Genomic DNA, 24,093 nt, shown 5'->3' on the forward strand with positions numbered 1-24,093 from the left:
TGCCCGGCTGCATCTTCTTTCTTGCCACATTTCTGATCTCTGATACCACTTGCATGTTCTTGAGTCGATGTCACTCCAAGTTTCAATTCTCGGGAAGTATGACTATGGGGTAGTCTGGTACATATATTTTTTGGTGATTGTGTAAGTATCTGTATACATGAATCATGGCTGAAGAAAGTGTAATGGTGGTCTGGGCCAGATGGAGAACATAAAGAAAGAGAACAGTTTCCAACAAGAGATGGCACTGAGTGGAGGGTGAATGGTGAAACATACAGCTGAAGACCCTCCCAAATTATGATAGAATTTCCTCTCAATCAGTTGCCTACACATGACGTAAGAAGTAATCATGTACAAAGAGGTCGCCAGACCAGTTATTATACTGAACTGGGACAGGTAATCTGCCTCATTTTGCATACAGCAACGTACAGCTCCTTCTTTCGATTTACACTGTAAAGTATCCGAGTGTTCAGTTTATGAAGAATCTTTCCTCATGTCTGGTTCGCATTACACAGAAATAAGGGGAGATCGGAGCCGCCTCACCGTTCAGCCGAGAAGATGAAATTTATTTGCAGTTTCTGCTGTGAACAAAGGACAAGAAAAAAAAATAGTTGTGATCGGTGCCAGTCACAAGTCGTAGAAGGTATGCAGCTCGTTGTGGAGGAGGTTTGCTTTGGCACAATCTTGCAAACATCAAGCCTATCATTGGGCTGGGGCGTGAGGACTATCACATTAATACTTTATAATATGCAGTTATAGGAGGAGGGAGAGTAAAAATATGAACTCTGGTCTGTAAAAGATACTGGAAATAATTGTGCTCTGCAGCGGAGCCTGATATTCTGTGCATAAAAGGGGTGTAGAAACAGACATTAACACCGAAAATGCAAAAATAAACCACCCCTGGCCAATAACTTTAGTCCCTTGGACAAAAAAAATTAAAAAGGTTTACATTATGACTAACTAGTTTTAGAGAGTGAAGCCCCCGTACACACAAGTCTAATATTGGTTAATATTCCAATGTGTATGGGGGCGCCGGCCGACTGATGGAGGAGATCTTGAATGGGCACATCGGATTTTGGACTGTTGACTATATTGTTCTCCCAGAGATAGAGAACACAGGAAAGCTCAGCCAAACAAGTGTTCCTGTTTATGGGACAGACATCTAATGTGTATGGCGCCCTTCAAGGAGTTGTCCAAAATCAAAAGAGAATTTCAGCCTAAATATCTATTTAATTTAATAATCCAATAGCACTTCTAATATACTTGAATTAAAAATTCCCTACCATTCTCTCTTTACTGTAACTTCCATTTTGTTTTTTTCATAAAACTTCTGAGGATGTTTCGTTTGGGTATCCCAGCATGCATTGGGGATTCTGAAATGGAACGTCATCAGGGGGGCCGGGACAATGGGCATTGACGGAACTGCTGTACCCACCCTGAAATAAAATGTCATCAGTGACAACTGTTTCAGGAGCTGGGCCGATCCGGTCCGTGCCCTAATAAGCATGCGTTGGTTATCCATTCCTCTCGGGGTCTAAAGAGAGATGATGAGACGGAAAGAGAGCGAACTGTCAGCGAGTATTGAAAAAAAAGTGAACACGGCGCGCAGAGACCAATCCTCGAAATGGACGTCACCGCCCTGAAACAGGACGTGATCAGTGACATATCTTTCACGGGCTGGTCTCTGTTCTCTGCAATCTTTCCTTTTTAAGGTGCACTGACAGTGCGCTCTCTTGCTATCTCGCCACTTTCCTTAAAACCCAGCAAGGTCAGAGACAGCTGCCTTTTAATGAATTTCTGTTTGCGAATGCCCACTGTAAGCTGGGATACTCAATGAAAACATCATCAAATGTATATAAAAAAAATGCAGGATATTAGAGTATGGAGGAGATGATAAGAAACTTTTAATTGAACCATATTAGAAAAGTGGTTAGATTAGTATATTAAACAGATATTTTTGGTTTCAGACAACCCCTTTTAGGCTTCTTCAGTTGAATAGTGCACAGATCGGTGTCCAGATCCTGAATCAAGCAGCTCCATGTGCCTCTCTCGCAGCAGGAAGACAGCACAACGCAACATGGGCGTGTAATAGTGAAGTTTATGCCATAAATGCCAACTTGCCCTTGATTTCATCCTTTATAAGGTACGCTCTACGCAAGGCAGGCACATTTTACGGCAGATTTCAATAACTTAAAATTGCAGTTCATGCAAATCCACCAGTACAAACCTAATAAGGCTCATAGCTGAGAGTTTGCTGCGGATGTATTAATTAGTAGACACCGCTGTGTGAACAGCGCCATCCTCACGTCTAATACACTGCAAATTTTTAGCACAGGAAATTGATTTGTGCTGCTGCTGTCCACTGATCCAAAAATCAGGGAACGCTTGTAAAACATTAGGTCAATAGCACTTCAGGAATATCAATATGTCCTGCAGGAAGCAAAGTGATGGTGAATCAATCAACTGAATTGGTGCCAATGAAAGTGGCAACAGGAGCCCTGGAGAGGAACAGCAAGAGCACCCCACCAAAAAAAAAGGAACAGTGAAGGTGGTGGCCACCATGATTCTCTTCTAATCCTTCCGGATTGATTCTTCTCGTTTTGTTCATATCCATGTCACTACTGGTAAGTGAGATGGTACCTAGAGCCCGTTCAGGTTGCACCGGTAGTCCAGATCCTCCAGTAAGGCTCATCTTTATGTGCTGTTGAATGGATGTTTAATGTCTCCCAGCACTATCTGAAGAACATTGAGCAGACAGCAGGACACGGACTGTTACATGAGCAGAACCAGTCAAGCTGTAGAAGGTCATCAACCCAGCAGCAAGGCCGGCATCGACCAAAGCCCTAGAAAATTATCTTCTGCGGCCACTAATGTGTAAATCTTTAACCAAACTGACAGAAACCGGCTCCATGCGGGTGACATAAGGGACCGATCTCCTGTAATGTGTCCTTTTCTCACAATCCAGCATCAGGCACCTCGATTGGCATCACCAGAATTGGTAGGTCCACCATCTATGCCCCAGTCTCTTCACAGATGAGAGCAGGTTCATATTTGACAGACCAGACGTGAAATAGTCTGTAGACACCGTGGTGAATTTTACGGTACCTTCAACATCAACCACCTTGACCAGTCTGTCAGTGGGTCAGTAATGGCCTGGCAAAAAACATCACAAACCTCCATGAGATACCAACAGAGCCCTGACTACTATTAGGCACTGGAATGAGATCCTCAGAGCCATTGTATAACTTGACGCTGGAGCTGTAGGTTCCTCCTGGTGGAGGAGAACGCATGGTCTCAAGTAGCCTAAGTGGAGAGACAGATCTTGTAAAGAGGACAGTATCGCTGACAGCACCTGAAACATCCAGACCTTCCCGTCATCGAATTATTTCACTATATAGCTGTATTTTCCGAGAGTCTCGTCAGTGAAGTACACAACGTTGTCAGACTTTATTTATTGTACACCAATAATCTGCAGGCAATGACAACCTCCAAGGTTACAAAATGACACAACAATGCTGCTACCTACATTCAATGGAATGAATAAGTTGCAAAGATTGGTAAAAAAAAAAAACAAAACAAAAAAAAAAAACAACACACATATACAAGCTAGTAAAAAAGGGAGTCTCCCGCTGACAAGGAGACCTTACACTGCCTGATGTATTTATGGAGGGGGAATTAAAGAGCTCTTGGTATCACAAAATAAAATTATCAGTCACTGTTCTCAACGTTTCAGAGTCTTTAAAGCAGACGCGTCTTGTTCCGCACACAGAAAGGACTTCAGGTTTCCCGGGTTTATTAAGCTCGTCTCACAACAGAAGGACGACGGCCGACACACGGAGGAGCAGATCGGTAGTGATCACAGGCGGCAGGACGAGCACGTGCACACGCGGTAAGCCTTGGGTTCAGTATTTGGGTACCGATTCTTCCTTCTCTAGAAGAAGTTCTGCAAATCGTTGCTGAAGCTCCCTTTCTCTTTCCTCTTGTCTCTGCACATCTTCTTTGAGAAACTAGGGGGAAAAAAAAAAAGGAAAAAATAAAAATAATCGCATACGGCAAAGAAAAATATACAATTCCACGTGACCCAGCAGATGAGTCGTTTTCTGTAAAGCATCTCTGATCTGTGTAGATACAAAGTAGTGGGGGAGACCTGCAGGAGCTCTCCACCAATGCTTTGTATCTACACCGACAAGGAGACTAAGACCGGCCCAGAGCAGTCAATGAAGTGGGTGCGGAGGAAATTAATAGCAGGGGTCACCTATAAGTTTTATTCAAGACTTGTCTGAAATAGGACACTTAAACCCCTCCAACAAAAAAAACAAACTTAGGCTGGGATTTTCAGCACTATTCTGCATCAGGACTCGGTTTGCGCCATTTACAGTAGGTATCAGCTGTAACGTCCAAGTGGCACCCTCCTGCCGGATCGGAGATGGCTCCAGTCATGGACATCTAACCCTGAAGATGCTGTGGTCTATAGTGGCCATGACATCAAAGGGAGGAGTCTTTGTCGCTTCATTTTACCCTAAATCCTATTTGCAGGCTAAATAGATCCTTTTAATTTTTCCTTACAGCTTGTAGAAGAAAGACAGTGAGAATGGACCCTCATGTTACTCATTATCTGCTCATAGAAACTGGGTAAAGTGCAGCCAGAGGGGAAGCAGCCAGTGCCAGCAGCATGGGGATTACCAGGCCAGTGGGATCCCAGTGGGGGTGAAGGCTTAGTGATGGCTGACCGCAGCAGGGAGGATCGGGATGTCGGGGCGATGATCAGATAATGGCTGCCGGGACTCTCCAGGAAGAGCAGCTGCTTTTTGACAGATATAAACTCTCAGGCAGAAGAGAAACAAAACGTTTCCAAATCTCAGACAGGAATCTAATGACTTCGCAGATGTGTGCACTGCCAACACCACGTACAAACAGCAGCCCGAGCAATGTACAGTCAAGGTCGAAAGAGTTGGCACCCTTAAAATTGTTCCAGAAAATGAAGTCTTTCTCCCAGAAAATTATTGCAATTACACATTTCCTGTGTGTATTGGAACAACAACAACAAAAAAAAGAGAAAAAAATAAGGCAAATTGGACATAATTTCACACAAAAGCCCAAAAATGGGCGGAACAAAATTGTTAGCACCTTTCCAAAATTGCAGATAAACTTTGCTTCAAGCATGTGATGCTCGTTAAAACCAAGGCTGTGGAGTGGGAGTTGGAGTCGTAGTCCATTTTGGTGGAGTCGGTATAAAATGGACCGACTCCGAAAATATATAATAAATTGGGTCCAGTAGTTCAATGCAGTTTGTGGGGAACATTTTTTCATAAGAATTTGGGAACGTTCTGAAATGTCCTATAAATTGCCTGTCCTATTCCTGATCTAAGGGGCTAGACTTTTAGCAGAGATGAATCTGTGCTGTAGTTTATGTATATGGTAAGTAGTGAAGCTGCTCCTCTACAGATAAGGGGAAAAAAAAAAAAAAAAAAAAAACACACAGGGAAGGAATGCCTGCACTCATCTCAGAACTGCTGGAGTGAACAGGAAAGCAGGATTAAGGTAAAGTACTTCTTAAAGCATATATAAACTTTCAATAAACTGGGCAGAAATCATTAGTCCAGTATATGTTGTCTCTGTATGCTTGATGTTTTAGTTTGTTTTTCCTTCTTAGCTCATATATTTTATGTTCTATCTAAATGACTTGTTTATTGTATCATAATGATGATTAAAAGCCTGATGTTACTATTTTACTACATTAAAATTATCACTTAAACTTAAATATGAGCCACGTATGAGGGAGTCAAGAGTCGTGGAGTCAGTGTCATGGAAATTGAAGAGTCAGAGGTTAGGCTTACCGACTCCACAGCCCTGGTTCAAACTCACCAGTGGCAAGTAACAGGTGTGGGCAATATGAAAATCACACCTGACACCAGATAAAAGGGGGAGAAGTTGACTCAATCTTTACATTGTGTGTGTGTGTGTGTGTGCCACACTAAGCATGGAGAACAGAGGGAGAAGAGAACTGTCTGAGGACTTCACAAGTCCATCTTCATAGATCTTGATGTTCCTTTATCCACGGTGCGCAACATAATCAAGAAGTTTACAACCCATGGCACTGTAGTTGATCTCCCTGGATGTGGACGACAGAGAAAAATTGATGAAAGGTTGCAACACAGGATAGTCCGGATGGTGGATAACAGCCACAATCAAGTTCCAAAGAAATTCAAGCTGTCCTGCAGGCTCAAGGTGCATCAGTGTCAGCGCAAACTATCCATTCACATTTGAATTAAACGAAAAGCTATTTCAGGAAGCCCAGGAGGACCCCACTGCTGACACAGACATAAAAAAGCTAGACTGCAGTTTGCCAAAATGTACATGAGTAAGCCAAAATCGTTTTTGGGAAGAGTCTTGTGGACAGATGAGAACAAGATAGAACTTTGTGGTAAAACATTCTACTGTTTACCCAAAATGGAATGAGGCCTACAACGAACACCGTACCTACAGTCAAATATGGTGGAGTTCAAAGATGTTTTGCAGTTGTTCTGCTGCCTTTGGCACTGGGTGCAAGACATCATGAAATCAGAAGATTACTAAAGGATTTTGGGTGGCAATGTAGTGTGCAGTGTCAGAAAGCTGGATTTGCATCCTAGGCCACGGGTCTTACAGCAGGACAATGACCCCAAACATACGTCAAGAAGCTCCCAGAAATGGGTGGAAACAAAGTGCTGGAGAGTTCTAAGTGTCCAATAAAGAGTCTGGATCTAAATCCCATTGAACACATGTGGAGAGATCTTAAGCTTGCTGTGGGGAGAAGGCGCCTTCAAGTATGAGAGACCTGGAGCAGTTTGTAAAAGAAGAGTGGTCCATAATACCAGCTGAGAGGTGTAAGAAGCTGATGGTTATTGGAAGCGATTGATTGCAGTTATTTGTTCCAAAGGGTGTGCAACCAAATATTAAGTTGAGGGTGCCAACAATTTTGTTCAGCCTATTTTTGGGGTTTTCTGTGAAATTATATCCAATTTGCCTTTTTTTCTATGCAAGTGTATAACAAAACATGTGAAATTGCAATAATTTTCTGGGAGAAATACTTCCATTTTTTGGAACAATTTCAAGGGGGCCAACACTTTTGGCCGTGACTGTACCTGGCCATACTACAGATAACTGTACAGGCAAAGTGAAATAGACACAATCCTCCCACTTCAACAACCTATACATGACTAATCTTATGGAAAAACTCCTTCCGAATTATAACTTGTGCTATTCTCCAGAGCAGAAATCATTATTCTGGAGTATAATACAGGATGTAACTCAGGATCAGTAATGTAAGTACACAGTGACTGCACCAGCAGAATAGTGAGTGCAGCTCTGGAGTATAATACATGATGTAACTCAGGATCAGTAATGTAATGTATGTACACAGTGACTGCACCAGCAGAATAGTGAGTGCAGCTCTGAAGTATAATACAGGATGTAACTCATGATCAGTACAGGATCAGTAATGTAATGTATGTTCACAATGACTGCACCAGCAGAATAGTGAGTGCAGCTCTGGAGTATAATACAGGATGTAACTCAGGATCAGTAATGTAATGTATGTACACAGTGACTGCACCAGCAGAATAGTGAGTGCAGCTCTGGAGTATAATACAGGATGTAACTCAGGATCAGTAATGTAATGTATGTACACAGTGACTGCACCAGCAGAATAGTGAGTGCTGCTCTGGGGTATAATACAGGATGTAACTCAGGATCAGTAATGTAATGTAATGTATGTACACAGTGACTGCACCAGCAGAATAGTGAGTGCAGCTCTGGAGTATAATACAGGATGTAACTCAGGATCAGTACAGGATAAGTAATGTAATGTACATACACAGTGACTGCACCAGCAGAATAGTGAGTGCAGCTCTGGAGTATAACACAGGATGTAACTCAGGATCATTACAGGATCAGTAATGTAATGTACGTACACAGTGACTGCACCAGCAGAATAGTGAGTGCAGCTCTGGAGTATAATACAGGATGTAACTCAGGATCAGTAATGTAATGTATGTACACAGTGACTGCACCAGCAGAATAGTGAGTGCAGCTCTGGAGTATAATACAGGATGTAACTCAGGATCAGTAATGTAATGTATGTACACAGTGACCACCAGCAGAATAGTGAGTGCAGCTCTGGAGTATAATACAAGATGTAACTCAGGATCAGTATAGGATAAGTAATGTAATGTATGTACACAGTGACTACACCAGCAGAATAGTGAGTGCAGCTCTGGAGTATAATACAGGATGTAACTCAGGATCAGTAATGTAATGTATGTACACAGTGACTGCACCAGCAGAATAGTGAGTGCCGCTCTGGAGTATAATACAGGATGTAACTCAGGATCAGTAATGTAATGTATGTACACAGTGACTGCACCAGCAGAATAGTGAGTGCAGCTCTGGAGTATAATACAGGATGTAACTCAGGATCAGTAATGTAATGTATGTACACAGTGAGTGCACCAGCAGAATAGTGAGTGCAGCTCTTGAGTATAATACAGGATGTAACTCAGGATCAGTACAGGATCAGTAATGTAATGTATGTACACAGTGACTGCACCAGCAGAATAGTGAGTGCAGCTCTGGAGTATAATACAGGATGTAACTCAGGATCAGTAATGTAATGTATGTACACAGTGACTGCACCAGCAGAATAGTGAGTGCAGCTCTGAGGTATAATACAGGATGTAACTCAGGATCAGTACAGGATAAGTAACATAATGTATGTACACAGTGACTGCACCAGCAGAATAGTGAGTGCAGCTCTGGAGTATAATACAAGATGTAACTCAGGATCAGTATAGGATAAGTAATGTAATGTATGTACAGTGACTGCACCAGCAGAATAGTGAGTGCAGCTCTGGAGTATAATACAGGATGTAACTCAGGATCAGTAATGTAATGTATGTACACAGTGACTGCACCAGCAGAATAGTGAGTGTAGCTCTGGAGTATAATACAGGATGTAACTCAGGATCAGTAATGTAATGTATGTACACAGTGACTGCACCAGCAGAATAGTGAGTGCTGCTCTGGGGTATAATACAGGATGTAACTCAGGATCAGTAATGTAATGTATGTACACAGTGACTGCACCAGCAGAATAGTGAGTGCAGCTCTGGAGTATAATACAGGATGTAACTCAGGATCAGTAATGTAATGTATGTACACCGTGACTGTGCCAGCAGAATAGTGAGTCCTGCTCTGGGGTATAATACAGGATGTAACTCAGGATCAGTACAGGATCAGTAATGTAATGTATGTACACAGTGACTCCACCAGCAGAATAGTGAGTGCAGCTCTGGAGTATAACACAGGATGTAACTCAGGATCAGTACAGGATAAGTAATGTAATGTACATACACAGTGACTGCACCAGCAGAATAGTGAGTGCAGCTCTGGAGTATAATACAGGATGTAACTCAGGATCATTACAGGATCAGTAATGTAATGTACGTACACAGTGACTGCACCAGCAGAATAGTGAGTGCAGCTCTGGAGTATAATACAGGATGTAACTCAGGATCAGTAATGTAATGTATGTACACAGTGACTGCACCAGCAGAATAGTGAGTGCAGCTCTGGAGTATAATACAGGATGTAACTCAGGATCAGTAATGTAATGTATGTACACAGTGACCACCAGCAGAATAGTGAGTGCAGCTCTGGAGTATAATACAAGATGTAACTCAGGATCAGTATAGGATAAGTAATGTAATGTATGTACACAGTGACTGCACCAGCAGAATAGTGAGTGCAGCTCTGGAGTATAATACAGGATGTAACTCAGGATCAGTAATGTAATGTATGTACACAGTGACTGCACCAGCAGAATAGTGAGTGCAGCTCTGGAGTATAATACAGGATGTAACTCAGGATCAGTAATGTAATGTATGTACACAGTGACTGCACCAGCAGAATAGTGAGTGCAGCTCGGAGTATAATACAAGATGTAACTCAGGATCAGTATAGGATAAGTAATGTAATGTATGTACACAGTGACTGCACCAGCAGAATAGTGAGCGCAGCTCTGGAGTATAATGCAGGATGTAACTCAGGATCAGTACAGGATAAGTAATGTAATGTATGTACACAGTGACTGCACCAGCAGAATAGTGAGTGCAGCTGTGGAGTATAATACAGGATGTAACTCAGGATCAGTACAGGATCAGTAATGTAATGTAATGTATGTACACAGTGACTGCACCAGCAGAATAGTGAGTGCAGCTCTGGAGTATAATACAGGATGTAACTCAGGATCAGTAATGTAATGTATGTACACAGTGAGTGCACCAGCAGAATAGTGAGTGCAGCTCTTGAGTATAATACAGGATGTAACTCAGGATCAGTAATGTAATGTATGTACACAGTGACTGCACCAGCAGAATAGTGAGTGCAGCTCTGGAGTATAATACAGGATGTAACTCAGGATCAGTAATGTAATGTATGTACACAGTGACTGCACCAGCAGAATAGTGAGTGCAGCTGTGGAGTATAATACAGGATGTAACTCAGGATCAGTAATGTAATGTATGTACACAGTGACTGCACCAGCAGAATAGTGAGTGCAGCTCTGGGGTATAATACAGGATGTAACTCAGGATCGGTAATGTAATGTATGTACACAGTGACTGCACCAGCAGAATAGTGAGTGCAGCTCTGGAGTATAATACAGGATGTAACTCAGGATCAGTAATGTAATGTATGTACACAGTGACTGCACCAGCAGAATAGTGAGTGCAGCTCTGGAGTATAATACAGGATGTAACTCAGGATCAGTACAGGATCAGTAATGTAATGTATGTACTCAGTGACTGTGCCAGCAGAATAGTGAGTGCAGCTCTGGAGTATAACACAGGATGTAACTCAGGATCAGTACAGGATCAGTAATGTAATCTATGTACACAGTGACTCCACCAGCAGAATAGTGAGTGCAGCTCTGGAGTATAACACAGGATGTAACTCAGGATCAGTAATGTAATGTACATACACAGTGACTGCACCAGCAGAATAGTGAGTGCAGCTGTGGAGTATAATACAGGATGTAACTCAGGATCAGTAATGTAATGTATGTACACAGTGACTGCACCAGCAGAATAGTGAGTGCAGCTGTGGAGTATAATACAGGATGTAACTCAGGATCAGTAATGTAATGTATGTACACAGTGACTGCACCAGCAGAATAGTGAGTGCAGCTCTGGAGTATAATACAGGATGTAACTCCGGATCAGTAATGTAATGTATGTACACAGTGACTGCACCAGCAGAATAGTGAGTGCAGCTGTGGAGTATAATACAGGATGTAACTCAGGATCAGTAATGTAATGTATGTACACAGTGACTGCACCAGCAGAATAGTGAGTGCAGCTCTGGGGTATAATACAGGATGTAACTCAGGATCGGTAATGTAATGTATGTACACAGTGACTGCACCAGCAGAATAGTGAGTGCAGCTCTGGAGTATAATACAGGATGTAACTCAGGATCAGTAATGTAATGTATGTACACAGTGACTGCACCAGCAGAATAGTGAGTGCAGCTCTGGAGTATAATACAGGATGTAACTCAGGATCAGTACAGGATCAGTAATGTAATGTATGTACACAGTGACTGTGCCAGCAGAATAGTGAGTGCAGCTCTGGAGTATAACACAGGATGTAACTCAGGATCAGTACAGGATCAGTAATGTAATGTATGTACACAGTGACTCCACCAGCAGAATAGTGAGTGCAGCTCTGGAGTATAACACAGGATGTAACTCAGGATAAGTAATGTAATGTACATACACAGTGACTGCACCAGCAGAATAGTGAGTGCAGCTGTGGAGTATAATACAGGATGTAACTCAGGATCAGTAATGTAATGTATGTACACAGTGACTGCACCAGCAGAATAGTGAGTGCAGCTGTGGAGTATAATACAGGATGTAACTCAGGATCAGTAATGTAATGTATGTACACAGTGACTGCACCAGCAGAATAGTGAGTGCAGCTCTGGGGTATAATACAGGATGTAACTCAGGATCAGTAATGTAATGTATGTACACAGTGATTGCACCAGCAGAATAGTGAGTGCAGCTCTGGAGTATAATACAGGATGTAACTCAGGATCAGTACAGGATCAGTAATGTAATGTATGTACACAGTGACTGTGCCAGCAGAATAGTGAGTCCTGCTCTGGGGTATAATACAGGATGTAACTCAGGATCAGTACAGGATCAGTAATGTAATGTATGTACACAGTGACTCCACCAGCAGAATAGTGAGTGCAGCTCTGGAGTATAACACAGGATGTAACTCAGGATCAGTACAGGATAAGTAATGTAATGTACATACACAGTGACTGCACCAGCAGAATAGTGAGTGCAGCTCTGGAGTATAACACAGGATGTAACTCAGGATCATTACAGGATCAGTAATGTAATGTACGTACACAGTGACTGCACCAGCAGAATAGTGAGTGCAGCTCTGGAGTATAATACAGGATGTCACTCAGGATCAGTAATGTAATGTATGTACACAGTGACTGCACCAGCAGAATAGTGAGTGCAGCTCTGGAGTATAATACAGGATGTAACTCAGGATCAGTAATGTAATTTATGTACACAGTGACCACCAGCAGAATAGTGAGTGCAGCTCTGGAGTAAAATACAAGATGTAACTCAGGATCAGTATAGGATAAGTAATGTAATGTATGTACACAGTGACTGCACCAGCAGAATAGTGAGTGCAGCTCTGGAGTATAATACAGGATGTAACTCAGGATCAGTAATGTATGTACACAGTGACTGCACCAGCAGAATAGTGAGTGCAGCTCTGGAGTATAATACAGGATGTAACTCAGGATCAGTAATGTAATGTATGTACACAGTGACTGCACCAGCAGAATAGTGAGTGCAGCTCTGGAGTATAATACAAGATGTAACTCAGGATCAGTATAGGATAAGTAATGTAATGTATGTACACAGTGACTGCACCAGCAGAATAGTGAGTGCAGCTCTGGAGTATAATGCAGGATGTAACTCAGGATCAGTGCAGGATCAGTAATGTAATGTATGTACACAGTGACTGCACCAGCAGAATAGTGAGTGCAGCTGTGGAGTATAATACAGGATGTAACTCAGGATCAGTAATGTAATGTATGTACACAGTGACTGCACCAGCAGAATAGTGAGTGCAGCTCTGGGGTATAATACAGGATGTAACTCAGGATCAGTAATGTAATGTATGTACACAGTGACTGCACCAGCAGAATAGTGAGTGCTGCTCTGGGGTATAATACAGGATATAACTCAGGATCAGTACAGGATCAGTAATGTATGTACACAGTGACTGCACCAGCAGAATAGTGAGTGCAGCTGTGGAGTATAATACAGGATGTAACTCAGGATCAGTAATGTAATGTATGTACACAGTGACTGCACCAGCAGAATAGTGAGTGCAGCTCTGGGGTATAATACAGGATGTAACTCAGGATCAGTAATGTAATGTATGTACACAGTGATTGCACCAGCAGAATAGTGAGTGCAGCTCTGGAGTATAATGCAGGATGTAACTCAGGATCAGTAATGTAATGTATGTACACAGTGACTGCACCAGCAGAATAGTGAGTGCAGCTCTGGAGTATAATACAGGATGTAACTCAGGATCAGTAATGTAATGTATGTACACAGTGACTGCACCAGCAGAATAGTGAGTGCAGCTCTGGAGTATAATACAGGATGTAACTCAGGATCAGTACAGGATCAGTAATGTAATGTATGTACACAGTGACTGCACCAGCAGAATAGTGAGTGCAGCTGTGGAGTATAATACAGGATGTAACTCAGGATCCGTAATGTAATGTATGTACACAGTGACTGCACCAGCAGAATAGTGAGTGCAGCTGTGGAGTATAATACAGGATGTAACTCAGGATCAGTAATGTAATGTATGTACACAGTGACTGCACCAGCAGAATAGTGAGTGCAGCTCTGGGGTATAATACAGGATGTAACTCAGGATCAGTAATGTAATGTATGTACACAGTGACTGCACCAGCAGAATAGTGAGTGCAGCTCTGGAGTATAATACAGGATGTAACTCAGGATCAGTAATGTAATGTATGTACACAGTGACTGCACCAGCAGAATAGTGAGTGCAGCTCTGGAGTATAATACAGGATGTAACTCAGGATCAGTAATGTATGTACACAGTGACTGCACCAGCAGAATAGTGAGTGCAGCTCTGGAGTATAATGCAGGATGTAACTCAGGATCAGTACAGGATAAGTAATGTAATGTATGTACACAGTGACTGCACCAGCAGAATAGTGAGTGCAGCTCTGGAGTATAATACAGGATGTAACTCAGGATCAGTACCGGATCAGTAATGTATGTACACAGTGACTGCACCAGCAGAATAGTGAGTGCAGCTCTTGAGTATAATACAGGATGTAACTCAGGATCAGTACAGGATCAGTAATGTAATTTATGTACACAGTGACTGCACCAGCAGAATAGTGAGTGCAGCTCTGGGGTATAATACAGGATGTAACTCAGGATCAGTAATGTAATGTATGTACACAGTGACTGCACCAGCAGAATAGTGAGTGCAGCTCTGGAGTATAATACAGGATGTAACTCAGGATCAGTACAGGATCAGTAATGTAATGTATGTACACAGTGACTGCACCAACAGAATAGTGAGTGCAGCTCTGGAGTATAATACAGGATGTAACTCAGGTTCAGTACAGGATAAGTAATGTAATGTATGTACACAGTGACTGCACCAGCAGAATAGTGAGTGCAGCTCTGGAGTATAATGCAGGATGTAACTCAGGATCAGTACAGGATAAGTAATGTAATGTATGTACACAGTGACTGCACCAGCAGAATAGTGAGTGCAGCTCTGGAGTATAATACAGGATGTAACTCAGGATCACTACAGGATCAGTAATGTAATGTATGTACACTGTGACTCCACCAGCAGAATAGTGAGTGCAGCTCTGGAGTATAATACAGGATATAACTCAGGATCAGTAATGTAATGTATGTACACAGTGACTGCAACAGCAGAATAGTGAGTGCTGCTTTGGAGTATAATACAGGATGTAACTCAGGATCAGTAATGTATGTACACAGTGAGTGCACCAGCAGAATAGTGAGTGCAGCTCTGGAGTATAATACAGGATGTAACTCAGGATCAGTACAGGATAAGTAATGTAATGTATGTACACAGTGACTGCACCAGCAGAATAGTGAGTGCAGCTCTGGAGTATAATGCAGGATGTAACTCAGGATCAGTACAGGATAAGTAATGTAATGTATGTACACAGTGACTGCACCAGCAGAATAGTGAGTGCAGCTCTGGAGTATAATGCAGGATGTAACTCAGGATCAGTACAGGATCAGTAATGTAATGTATGTACACAGTGAGTGCACCAGCAGAATAGTGAGTGCAGCTCTGGGGTATAATACAGGATGTAACTCAGGATCAGTAATGTAATGTATGTACACAGTGACTGCACCAGCAGAATAGTGAGTGCAGCTCTGGAATATAATGCAGGATGTAACTCAGGATCAGTACAGGATAAGTAATGTAATGTATGTACACAGTGACTGCACCAGCAGAATAGTGAGTGCAGCTCTGGAGTATAACACAGGATGTAACTCAGGATCATTACAGGATCAGTAATGTAATGTACGTACACAGTGACTGCACCAGCAGAATAGTGAGTGCAGCTCTGGAGTATAATACAGGATGTCACTCAGGATCAGTAATGTAATGTATGTACACAGTGACTGCACCAGCAGAATAGTGAGTGCAGCTCTGGAGTATAATACAGGATGTAACTCAGGATCAGTAATGTAATTTATGTACACAGTGACCACCAGCAGAATAGTGAGTGCAGCTCTGGAGTAAAATACAAGATGTAACTCAGGATCAGTATAGGATAAGTAATGTAATGTATGTACACAGTGACTGCACCAGCAGAATAGTGAGTGCAGCTCTGGAGTAAAATACAAGATGTAACTCAGGATCAGTACAGGATCAGTAATGTAATGTATGTACACAGTGACTGCACCAGCAGAATAGTGAGTGCAGCTCTGGAGTATAATACAGGATGTAACTCAGGATCAGTAATGTATGTACACAGTGACTGCACCAGCAGAATAGTGAGTGCAGCTCTGGAGTATAATACAGGATGTAACTCAGGATCAGTAATGTAATGTATGTACACAGTGACTGCACCAGCAGAATAGTGAGTGCAGCTCTGGAGTATAATGCAGGATGTAACTCAGGATCAGTACAGGATAAGTAATATAATGTATGTACACAGTGACTGCACCAGCAGAATAGTGAGTGCAGCTGTGGAGTATAATACAGGATGTAACTCAGGATCAGTAATGTAATGTATGTACACAGTGACTGCACCAGCAGAATAGTGAGTGCAGCTGTGGAGTATAATACAGGATGTAACTCAGGATCAGTAATGTAATGTATGTACACAGTGACTGCACCAGCAGAATAGTGAGTGCAACTCTGGGGTATAATACAGGATGTAACTCAGGATCAGTAATGTAATGTATGTACACAGTGACTGCACCAGCAGAATAGTGAGTGCTGCTCTGGGGTATAATACAGGATATAACTCAGGATCAGTACAGGATCAGTAATGTAATGTATGTACACAGTGACTGCACCAGCAGAATAGTGAGTGCAGCTGTGGAGTATAATACAGGATGTAACTCAGGATCAGTAATGTAATGTATGTACACAGTGACTGCACCAGCAGAATAGTGAGTGCAGCTCTGGGGTATAATACAGGATGTAACTCAGGATCAGTAATGTAATGTATGTACACAGTGATTGCACCAGCAGAATAGTGAGTGCAGCTCTGGAGTATAATGCAGGATGTAACTCAGGATCAGTGCATGATCAGTAATGTAATGTATGTACACAGTGACTGCACCAGCAGAATAGTGAGTGCAGCTCTGGAGTATAATACAGGATGTAACTCAGGATCAGTAATGTAATGTATGTGCACAGTGACGGCACCAGCAGAATAGTGAGTGCAGCTCTGGAGTATAATACAGGATGTAACTCAGGATCAGTACAGGATCAGTAATGTAATGTATGTACACAGTGACTGCACCAGCAGAATAGTGAGTGCAGCTGTGGAGTATAATACAGGATGTAACTCAGGATCCGTAATGTAATGTATGTACACAGTGACTGCACCAGCAGAATAGTGAGTGCAGCTGTGGAGTATAATACAGGATGTAACTCAGGATCAGTAATGTAATGTATGTACACAGTGACTGCACCAGCAGAATAGTGAGTGCAGCTCTGGGGTATAATACAGGATGTAACTCAGGATCAGTAATGTAATGTATGTACACAGTGACTGCACCAGCAGAATAGTGAGTGCAGCTCTGGAGTATAATACAGGATGTAACTCAGGATCAGTAATGTAATGTATGTACACAGTGACTGCACCAGCAGAATAGTGAGTGCAGCTCTGGAGTATAATACAGGATGTAACTCAGGATCAGTAATGTAATGTATGTACACAGTGACTGCACCAGCAGAATAGTGAGTGCAGCTCTGGGGTATAATACAGGATGTAACTCAGGATCAGTAATGTAATGTATGTACACAGTGATTGCAACAGCAGAATAGTGAGTGCTGCTTTGGAGTATAATACAGGATGTAACTCAGGATCAGTAATGTATGTACACAGTGACTGCACCAGCAGAATAGTGAGTGCAGCTCTGGAGTATAATGCAGGATGTAACTCAGGATCAGTACAGGATAAGTAATGTAATGTATGTACACAGTGACTGCACCAGCAGAATAGTGAGTGCAGCTCTGGAGTATAATACAGGATGTAACTCAGGATCAGTACCGGATCAGTAATGTATGTACACAGTGACTGCACCAGCAGAATAGTGAGTGCAGCTCTTGAGTATAATACAGGATGTAACTCAGGATCAGTACAGGATCAGTAATGTAATTTATGTACACAGTGACTGCACCAGCAGAATAGTGAGTGCAGCTCTGGGGTATAATACAGGATGTAACTCAGGATCAGTAATGTAATGTATGTACACAGTGACTGCACCAGCAGAATAGTGAGTGCAGCTCTGGAGTATAATACAGGATGTAACTCAGGATCAGTACAGGATCAGTAATGTAATGTATGTACACAGTGACTGCACCAACAGAATAGTGAGTGCAGCTCTGGAGTATAATACAGGATGTAACTCAGGTTCAGTACAGGATAAGTAATGTAATGTATGTACACAGTGACTGCACCAGCAGAATAGTGAGTGCAGCTCTGGAGTATAATGCAGGATGTAACTCAGGATCAGTACAGGATAAGTAATGTAATGTATGTACACAGTGAGTGCACCAGCAGAATAGTGAGTGCAGCTGTGGAGTATAATACAGGATGTAACTCAGGATCAGTACAGGATCAGTAATGTAATGTATGTACACAGTGACTGCACCACCAGAATAGTGAGTGCAGCTCTGGAGTATAATACAGGATGTAACTCAGGATCACTACAGGATCAGTAATGTAATGTATGTACACTGTGACTCCACCAGCAGAATAGTGAGTGCAGCTCTGGAGTATAATACAGGATATAACTCAGGATCAGTAATGTAATGTATGTACACAGTGACTGCAACAGCAGAATAGTGAGTGCTGCTTTGGAGTATAATACAGGATGTAACTCAGGATCAGTAATGTATGTACACAGTGAGTGCACCAGCAGAATAGTGAGTGCAGCTCTGGAGTATAATACAGGATGTAACTCAGGATCAGTACAGGATAAGTAATGTAATGTATGTACACAGTGACTGCACCAGCAGAATAGTGAGTGCAGCTCTGGAGTATAATGCAGGATGTAACTCAGGATCAGTACAGGATAAGTAATGTAATGTATGTACACAGTGACTGCACCAGCAGAATAGTGAGTGCAGCTCTTGAGTATAATACAGGATGTAACTCAGGATCAGTACAGGATAAGTAATGTAATTTATGTACACAGTGACTGCACCAGCAGAATAGTGAGTGCAGCTCTGGAGTATAATGCAGGATTGTAACTCAGGATCAGTACAGGATCAGTAATGTAATGTATGTACACAGTGAGTGCACCAGCAGAATAGTGAGTGCAGCTCTGGGGTATAATACAGGATGTAACTCAGGATCAGTAATGTAATGTATGTACACAGTGACTGCACCAGCAGAATAGTGAGTGCAGCTCTGGAATATAATGCAGGATGTAACTCAGGATCAGTACAGGATAAGTAATGTAATGTATGTACACAGTGACTGCACCAGCAGAATAGTGAGTGCAGCTCTGGAGTATAATGCAGGATGTAACTCAGGATCAGTACAGGATAAGTAATGTAATGTATGTACACAGTGACTGCACCAGCAGAATAGTGAGTGCAGCTCTTGAGTATAATACAGGATGTAACTCAGGATCAGTACCGGATCAGTAATGTAATGTATGTACACAGTGACTGCACCAGCAGAATAGTGAGTGCAGCTCTTGAGTATAATACAGGATGTAACTCAGGATCAGTAATGTAATGTATGTACACAGTGACTGCACCAGCAGAATAGTGAGTGCAGCTCGGGGTATAATACGTGCTGGGGTGTGCACGCGTCTTCTTGTGCAAAGTGGCTTCGGAGAGAAGTGGCAGTTATTTCAGAGGCCATGGACTAACATTCGTCTTCTTCTTCTCTTTCCACAGGTACATGCTCTGCATAATTCCCCTGCTCCTATGTATGCTGTCTTCTAATGCTCTGCTGACCCATCTCTCTGGTACATGCTCTGAATAATTCCCCTGCTCCTATGTATGCTGTCTTCTAATGCTCTGCTGACCCATCTCTCTGGTACATGCTCTGCATAATTCCCCTGCTCCTATGTATGCTGTCTTCTAATGCTCTGCTGACCCATCTGTCTGGTACATGCTCTGCATAATTCCCCTGCTCCTATGTATGCTGTCTTCTAATGCTCTGCTGACCCATCTCTCTGGTACATGCTCTGCATAATGCCCCTGCTCCTATGTATGCTGTCTTCTAATGCTTTGCTGACCCATCTCTCTGGTACATGCTCTGCATAATTCCCCTGCTCCTATGTATGCTGTCTTCTAATGCTCTGCTGACCCATCTCTCTGGTACATGCTCTGCATAATTCCCCTGCTCCTATGTATGCTGTCTTCTAATGCTCTGCTGACCCATCTCTCTGGTACATGCTCTGCATAATTCCCCTGCTCCTATGTATGCTGTCTTCTAATGCTCTGCTGACCCATCTCTCTGGTACATGCTCTGCATAATTCCCCTGCTCCTATGTATGCTGTCTTCTAATGCTCTGCTGACCCATCTCTCTGGTACATGCTCTGCATAATTCCCCTGCTCCTATGTATGCTGTCTTCTAATGCTCTGCTGACCCATCTCTCTGGTACATGCTCTGCATAATTCCCCTGCTCCTATGTATGCTGTCTTCTAATGCTCTGCTGACCCATCTCTCTGGTACATGCTCTGCATAATTCCCCTGCTCCTATGTATGCTGTCTTCTAATGCTCTGCTGACCCATCTCTCTGGTACATGCTCTGCATAATTCCCCTGCTCCTATGTATGCTGTCTTCTAATGCTCTGCTGACCCATCTCTCTGGTACATGCTCTGCATAATTCCCCTGCTCCTATGTATGCTGTCTTCTAATGCTCTGCTGACCCATCTCTCTGGTACATGCTCTGCATAATTCCCCTGCTCCTATGTATGCTGTCTTCTAATGCTCTGCTGACCCATCTCTCTGGTACATGCTCTGCATAATTCCCCTGCTCCTATGTATGCTGTCTTCTAATGCTCTGCTGACCCATCTCTCTGGTACATGCTCTGCATAATTCCCCTGCTCCTATGTATGCTGTCTTCTAATGCTCTGCTGACCCATCTCTCTGGTACATGCTCTGCATAATTCCCCTGCTCCTATGTATGCTGTCTTCTAATGCTCTGCTGACCCATCTGTCTGGTACATGCTCTGCATAATTCCCCTGCTCCTATGTATGCTGTCTTCTAATGCTCTGCTGACCCATCTGTCTGGTACATGCTCTGCATAATTCCCCTGCTCCTATGTATGCTGTCTTCTAATGCTCTGCTGACCCATCTCTCTGGTACATGCTCTGCATAATTCCCCTGCTCCTATGTATGCTGTCTTCTAATGCTCTGCTGACCCATCTCTCTGGTACATGCTCTGCATAATTCCCCTGCTCCTATGTATGCTGTCTTCTAATGCTCTGCTGACCCATCTCTCTGGTACATGCTCTGCATAATGCCCCTGCTCCTATGTATGCTGTCTTCTAATGCTTTGCTGACCCATCTCTCTGGTACATGCTCTGCATAATTCCCCTGCTCCTATGTATGCTGTCTTCTAATGCTCTGCTGACCCATCTCTCTGGTACATGCTCTGCATAATTCCCCTGCTCCTATGTATGCTGTCTTCTAATGCTCTGCTGACCCATCTCTCTGGTACATGCTCTGAATAATTCCCCTGCTCCTATGTATGCTGTCTTCTAATGCTCTGCTGACCCATCTCTCTGGTACATGCTCTGCATAATTCCCCTGCTCCTATGTATGCTGTCTTCTAATGCTCTGCTGACCCATCTCTCTGGTACATGCTCTGCATAATTCCCCTGCTCCTATGTATGCTGTCTTCTAATGCTCTGCTGACCCATCTCTCTGGTACATGCTCTGCATAATTCCCCTGCTCCTATGTATGCTGTCTTCTAATGCTCTGCTGACCCATCTCTCTGGTACATGCTCTGAATAATTCCCCTGCTCCTATGTATGCTGTCTTCTAATGCTCTGCTGACCCATCTCTCTGGTACATGCTCTGCATAATTCCCCTGCTTCATCTGTCCCACTCCAATCAATATTCACATATGTTTGTTCTTTCCCCACTATATACCTTATCTGGTTTTTAGAGGTGCTAAACTGCAGAGACTTGCGTCCTGGCTCTGTCTTTGATCACCCAGCCATCTCCTGTTGAAATGACCAGCTGTTAATTTATCCACAAGCCGTTCCCACAATGCCCTACACCTGATATAGTTTAATGTGGCCTATATATTTAGACTCTCTGTAAGGGGTGCACGTGTCTTCTTGTGCAAAGTGGCTTTGGAGAGAAGTGGCAGTTATTTCAGAGGCAGTTAGTCAGGGCAGGAGTCAGGTAACAAACACTTTGACCACTTACTCTCCTTAAACTATGTTTCTGTTAGCTCTCACTTTTTCCTCTATAGTCCTCCACTTTCTAATAACCCCTCAAATCCCTACACCAAGTAAGAAACTCATCATCTCTCCCTCTATCCTCCCCATTCATCTCACCTCCTCCTCCAAATTATTCCTCAACATTCAATCCTGGATCTCCAAACACAGACAGCCACCTCATGCTCTCTCTTGCTCCCACCTGCTAACACTTTCTCTGCTCCTCCTCACTGCTGGAGATATCTCTCCAAATCCTGGTCCTCCTCGCCATATCCCCACAGTTACTTCTACCTCCTATCCACGACCTTCCTCAAACTGTCGCAACCTTTCTAACCTCATACCCATCCAACTAATACCCACCTCCTCAGCTATACTAACAGGAGCTCTATGGAACGCTCGCTCTGTCTGCAACAAACTTTCCTTCATCCATGATCTTTTCATTACAAACAAACTCTCCTTCCTCGCCATCACCGAAACCTGGCTCACCCCCTCTGACACAGCCTCCCCAGCTGCCCTTTCATATGGCGGATTCCACCTTTCCCACACCCCCCGCCCCAATGGCAAACATGGTGGAGGCGTAGGTTTCCTCCTATCAGAACTCTGCGCTTTCACCAAAATCCCACTGCCACCCTCCGTAACACTCCCCTCTTTTGAGGTGCACTGTGTGCGCATCTATTCCCCCTCCAACCTCCAACTGGCCGTCGTTTACCGACCCCCAGGGCAAGCCACCACCTTCTTAGACCATTTCACTACCTGGCTGCTTCACTTCCTTTCCACTGACATCCCCACTATCATAATGGGTGACTTCAACATCCCCATTGACACTCCCCACTCGTCTGTCTCTAAGCTCCTATCCCTCACTTCCTCCTTTGGACTCACTCAATGGTCTTCCACACCCACCCACAAAGATGGCCACACACTGGACCTCATCTTCACCCGCCTCTGTTCCCTATCTAACCTCTCTAACTCACCACTCCCTCTCTCTGACCATAACCTCCTCACATTCTCTACCCTCTCCTCTCCGGGTGCACAATCCCCACTCCACAAACTCACACACCCTCGCAGAAATCTCAAACACCTTGACCTACACTCTCTCTCTGAATCCCTCCTTCCTCTCACAGACAAATTCCTTGCACGATGCAGACGTTGCTGCTGCTTCATAGAACACCACAATAGCTGCAGCTCTAGACTCGATCGCCCCTCTCACACACACCACACCTCGCACATTCAACAGGCAACCCTGGCACACTAAACTTACCAAAGAACTGCGCCGGGCCTCCAGGGTTGCGGAGCGGAGATGGAAAAGGTCTCACTCCACCGAGCACTTCATCACATTCAAGCAATCCCTCACTAATTTCAAGTCCGCACTCACTACAGCAAAACAAACCTACTTCTCATCTCTCATATCCTCCCTATCTCACAACCCTAAACAGCTATTTAACACTTTCAACTCTCTCCTTCGTCCCCCAGCACCTCCTCCCTCTTCTCTCATCTCAGCCGACGACTTTGCCTCATTTTTCAAACAGAAGATTGACACCATCAGACAAAACTTTGGCCTAAAGTCCACACAACCCCTCCTCATATCTACTCAACCCTCCTCCTCCACCATTACAGAAGGTCAAGTCTCCTCTTTACTCTCCAAATCACACCTCACCACCTGCGAACTTGACCCAATCCCATCCCACCTCATCACTAACCTCACCTCAGTCTTCATCCCAACCCTAACCCACCTCTTCAATCTATCACTAACAACCGGAGTCTTCCCCTCATGTTTCAAACATGCCGCAATCACACCCATCCTCAAAAAGCCC

The 24,093-nt window shown here is 43.4% G+C and overlaps 1 protein-coding gene across 1 annotated transcript in view; it reads right to left on the reverse strand.

Annotated features, from left to right (window-relative positions):
* Positions 1–3,434: 3,434 nt before the first annotated feature.
* CDC5L (cell division cycle 5 like) overlaps positions 3,435–24,093 on the reverse strand; it is a 49,090-nt gene continuing 28,431 nt past the window's right edge. The window contains exon 16 of the mRNA XM_073673943.1: positions 3,435–4,004. Coding sequence (XP_073530044.1) covers positions 3,900–4,004 — 105 coding nt within the window. The 3' untranslated portion in view covers positions 3,435–3,899. The remainder of the gene's footprint in view (positions 4,005–24,093) is intronic.

Source organism: Phyllobates terribilis, unplaced genomic scaffold, assembly GCF_046119375.1.
Source record: "Phyllobates terribilis strain yellow unplaced genomic scaffold, ASM4611937v1 Scaffold_3__8_contigs__length_932513732, whole genome shotgun sequence".
NCBI lineage: Eukaryota > Metazoa > Chordata > Amphibia > Anura > Dendrobatidae > Phyllobates > Phyllobates terribilis.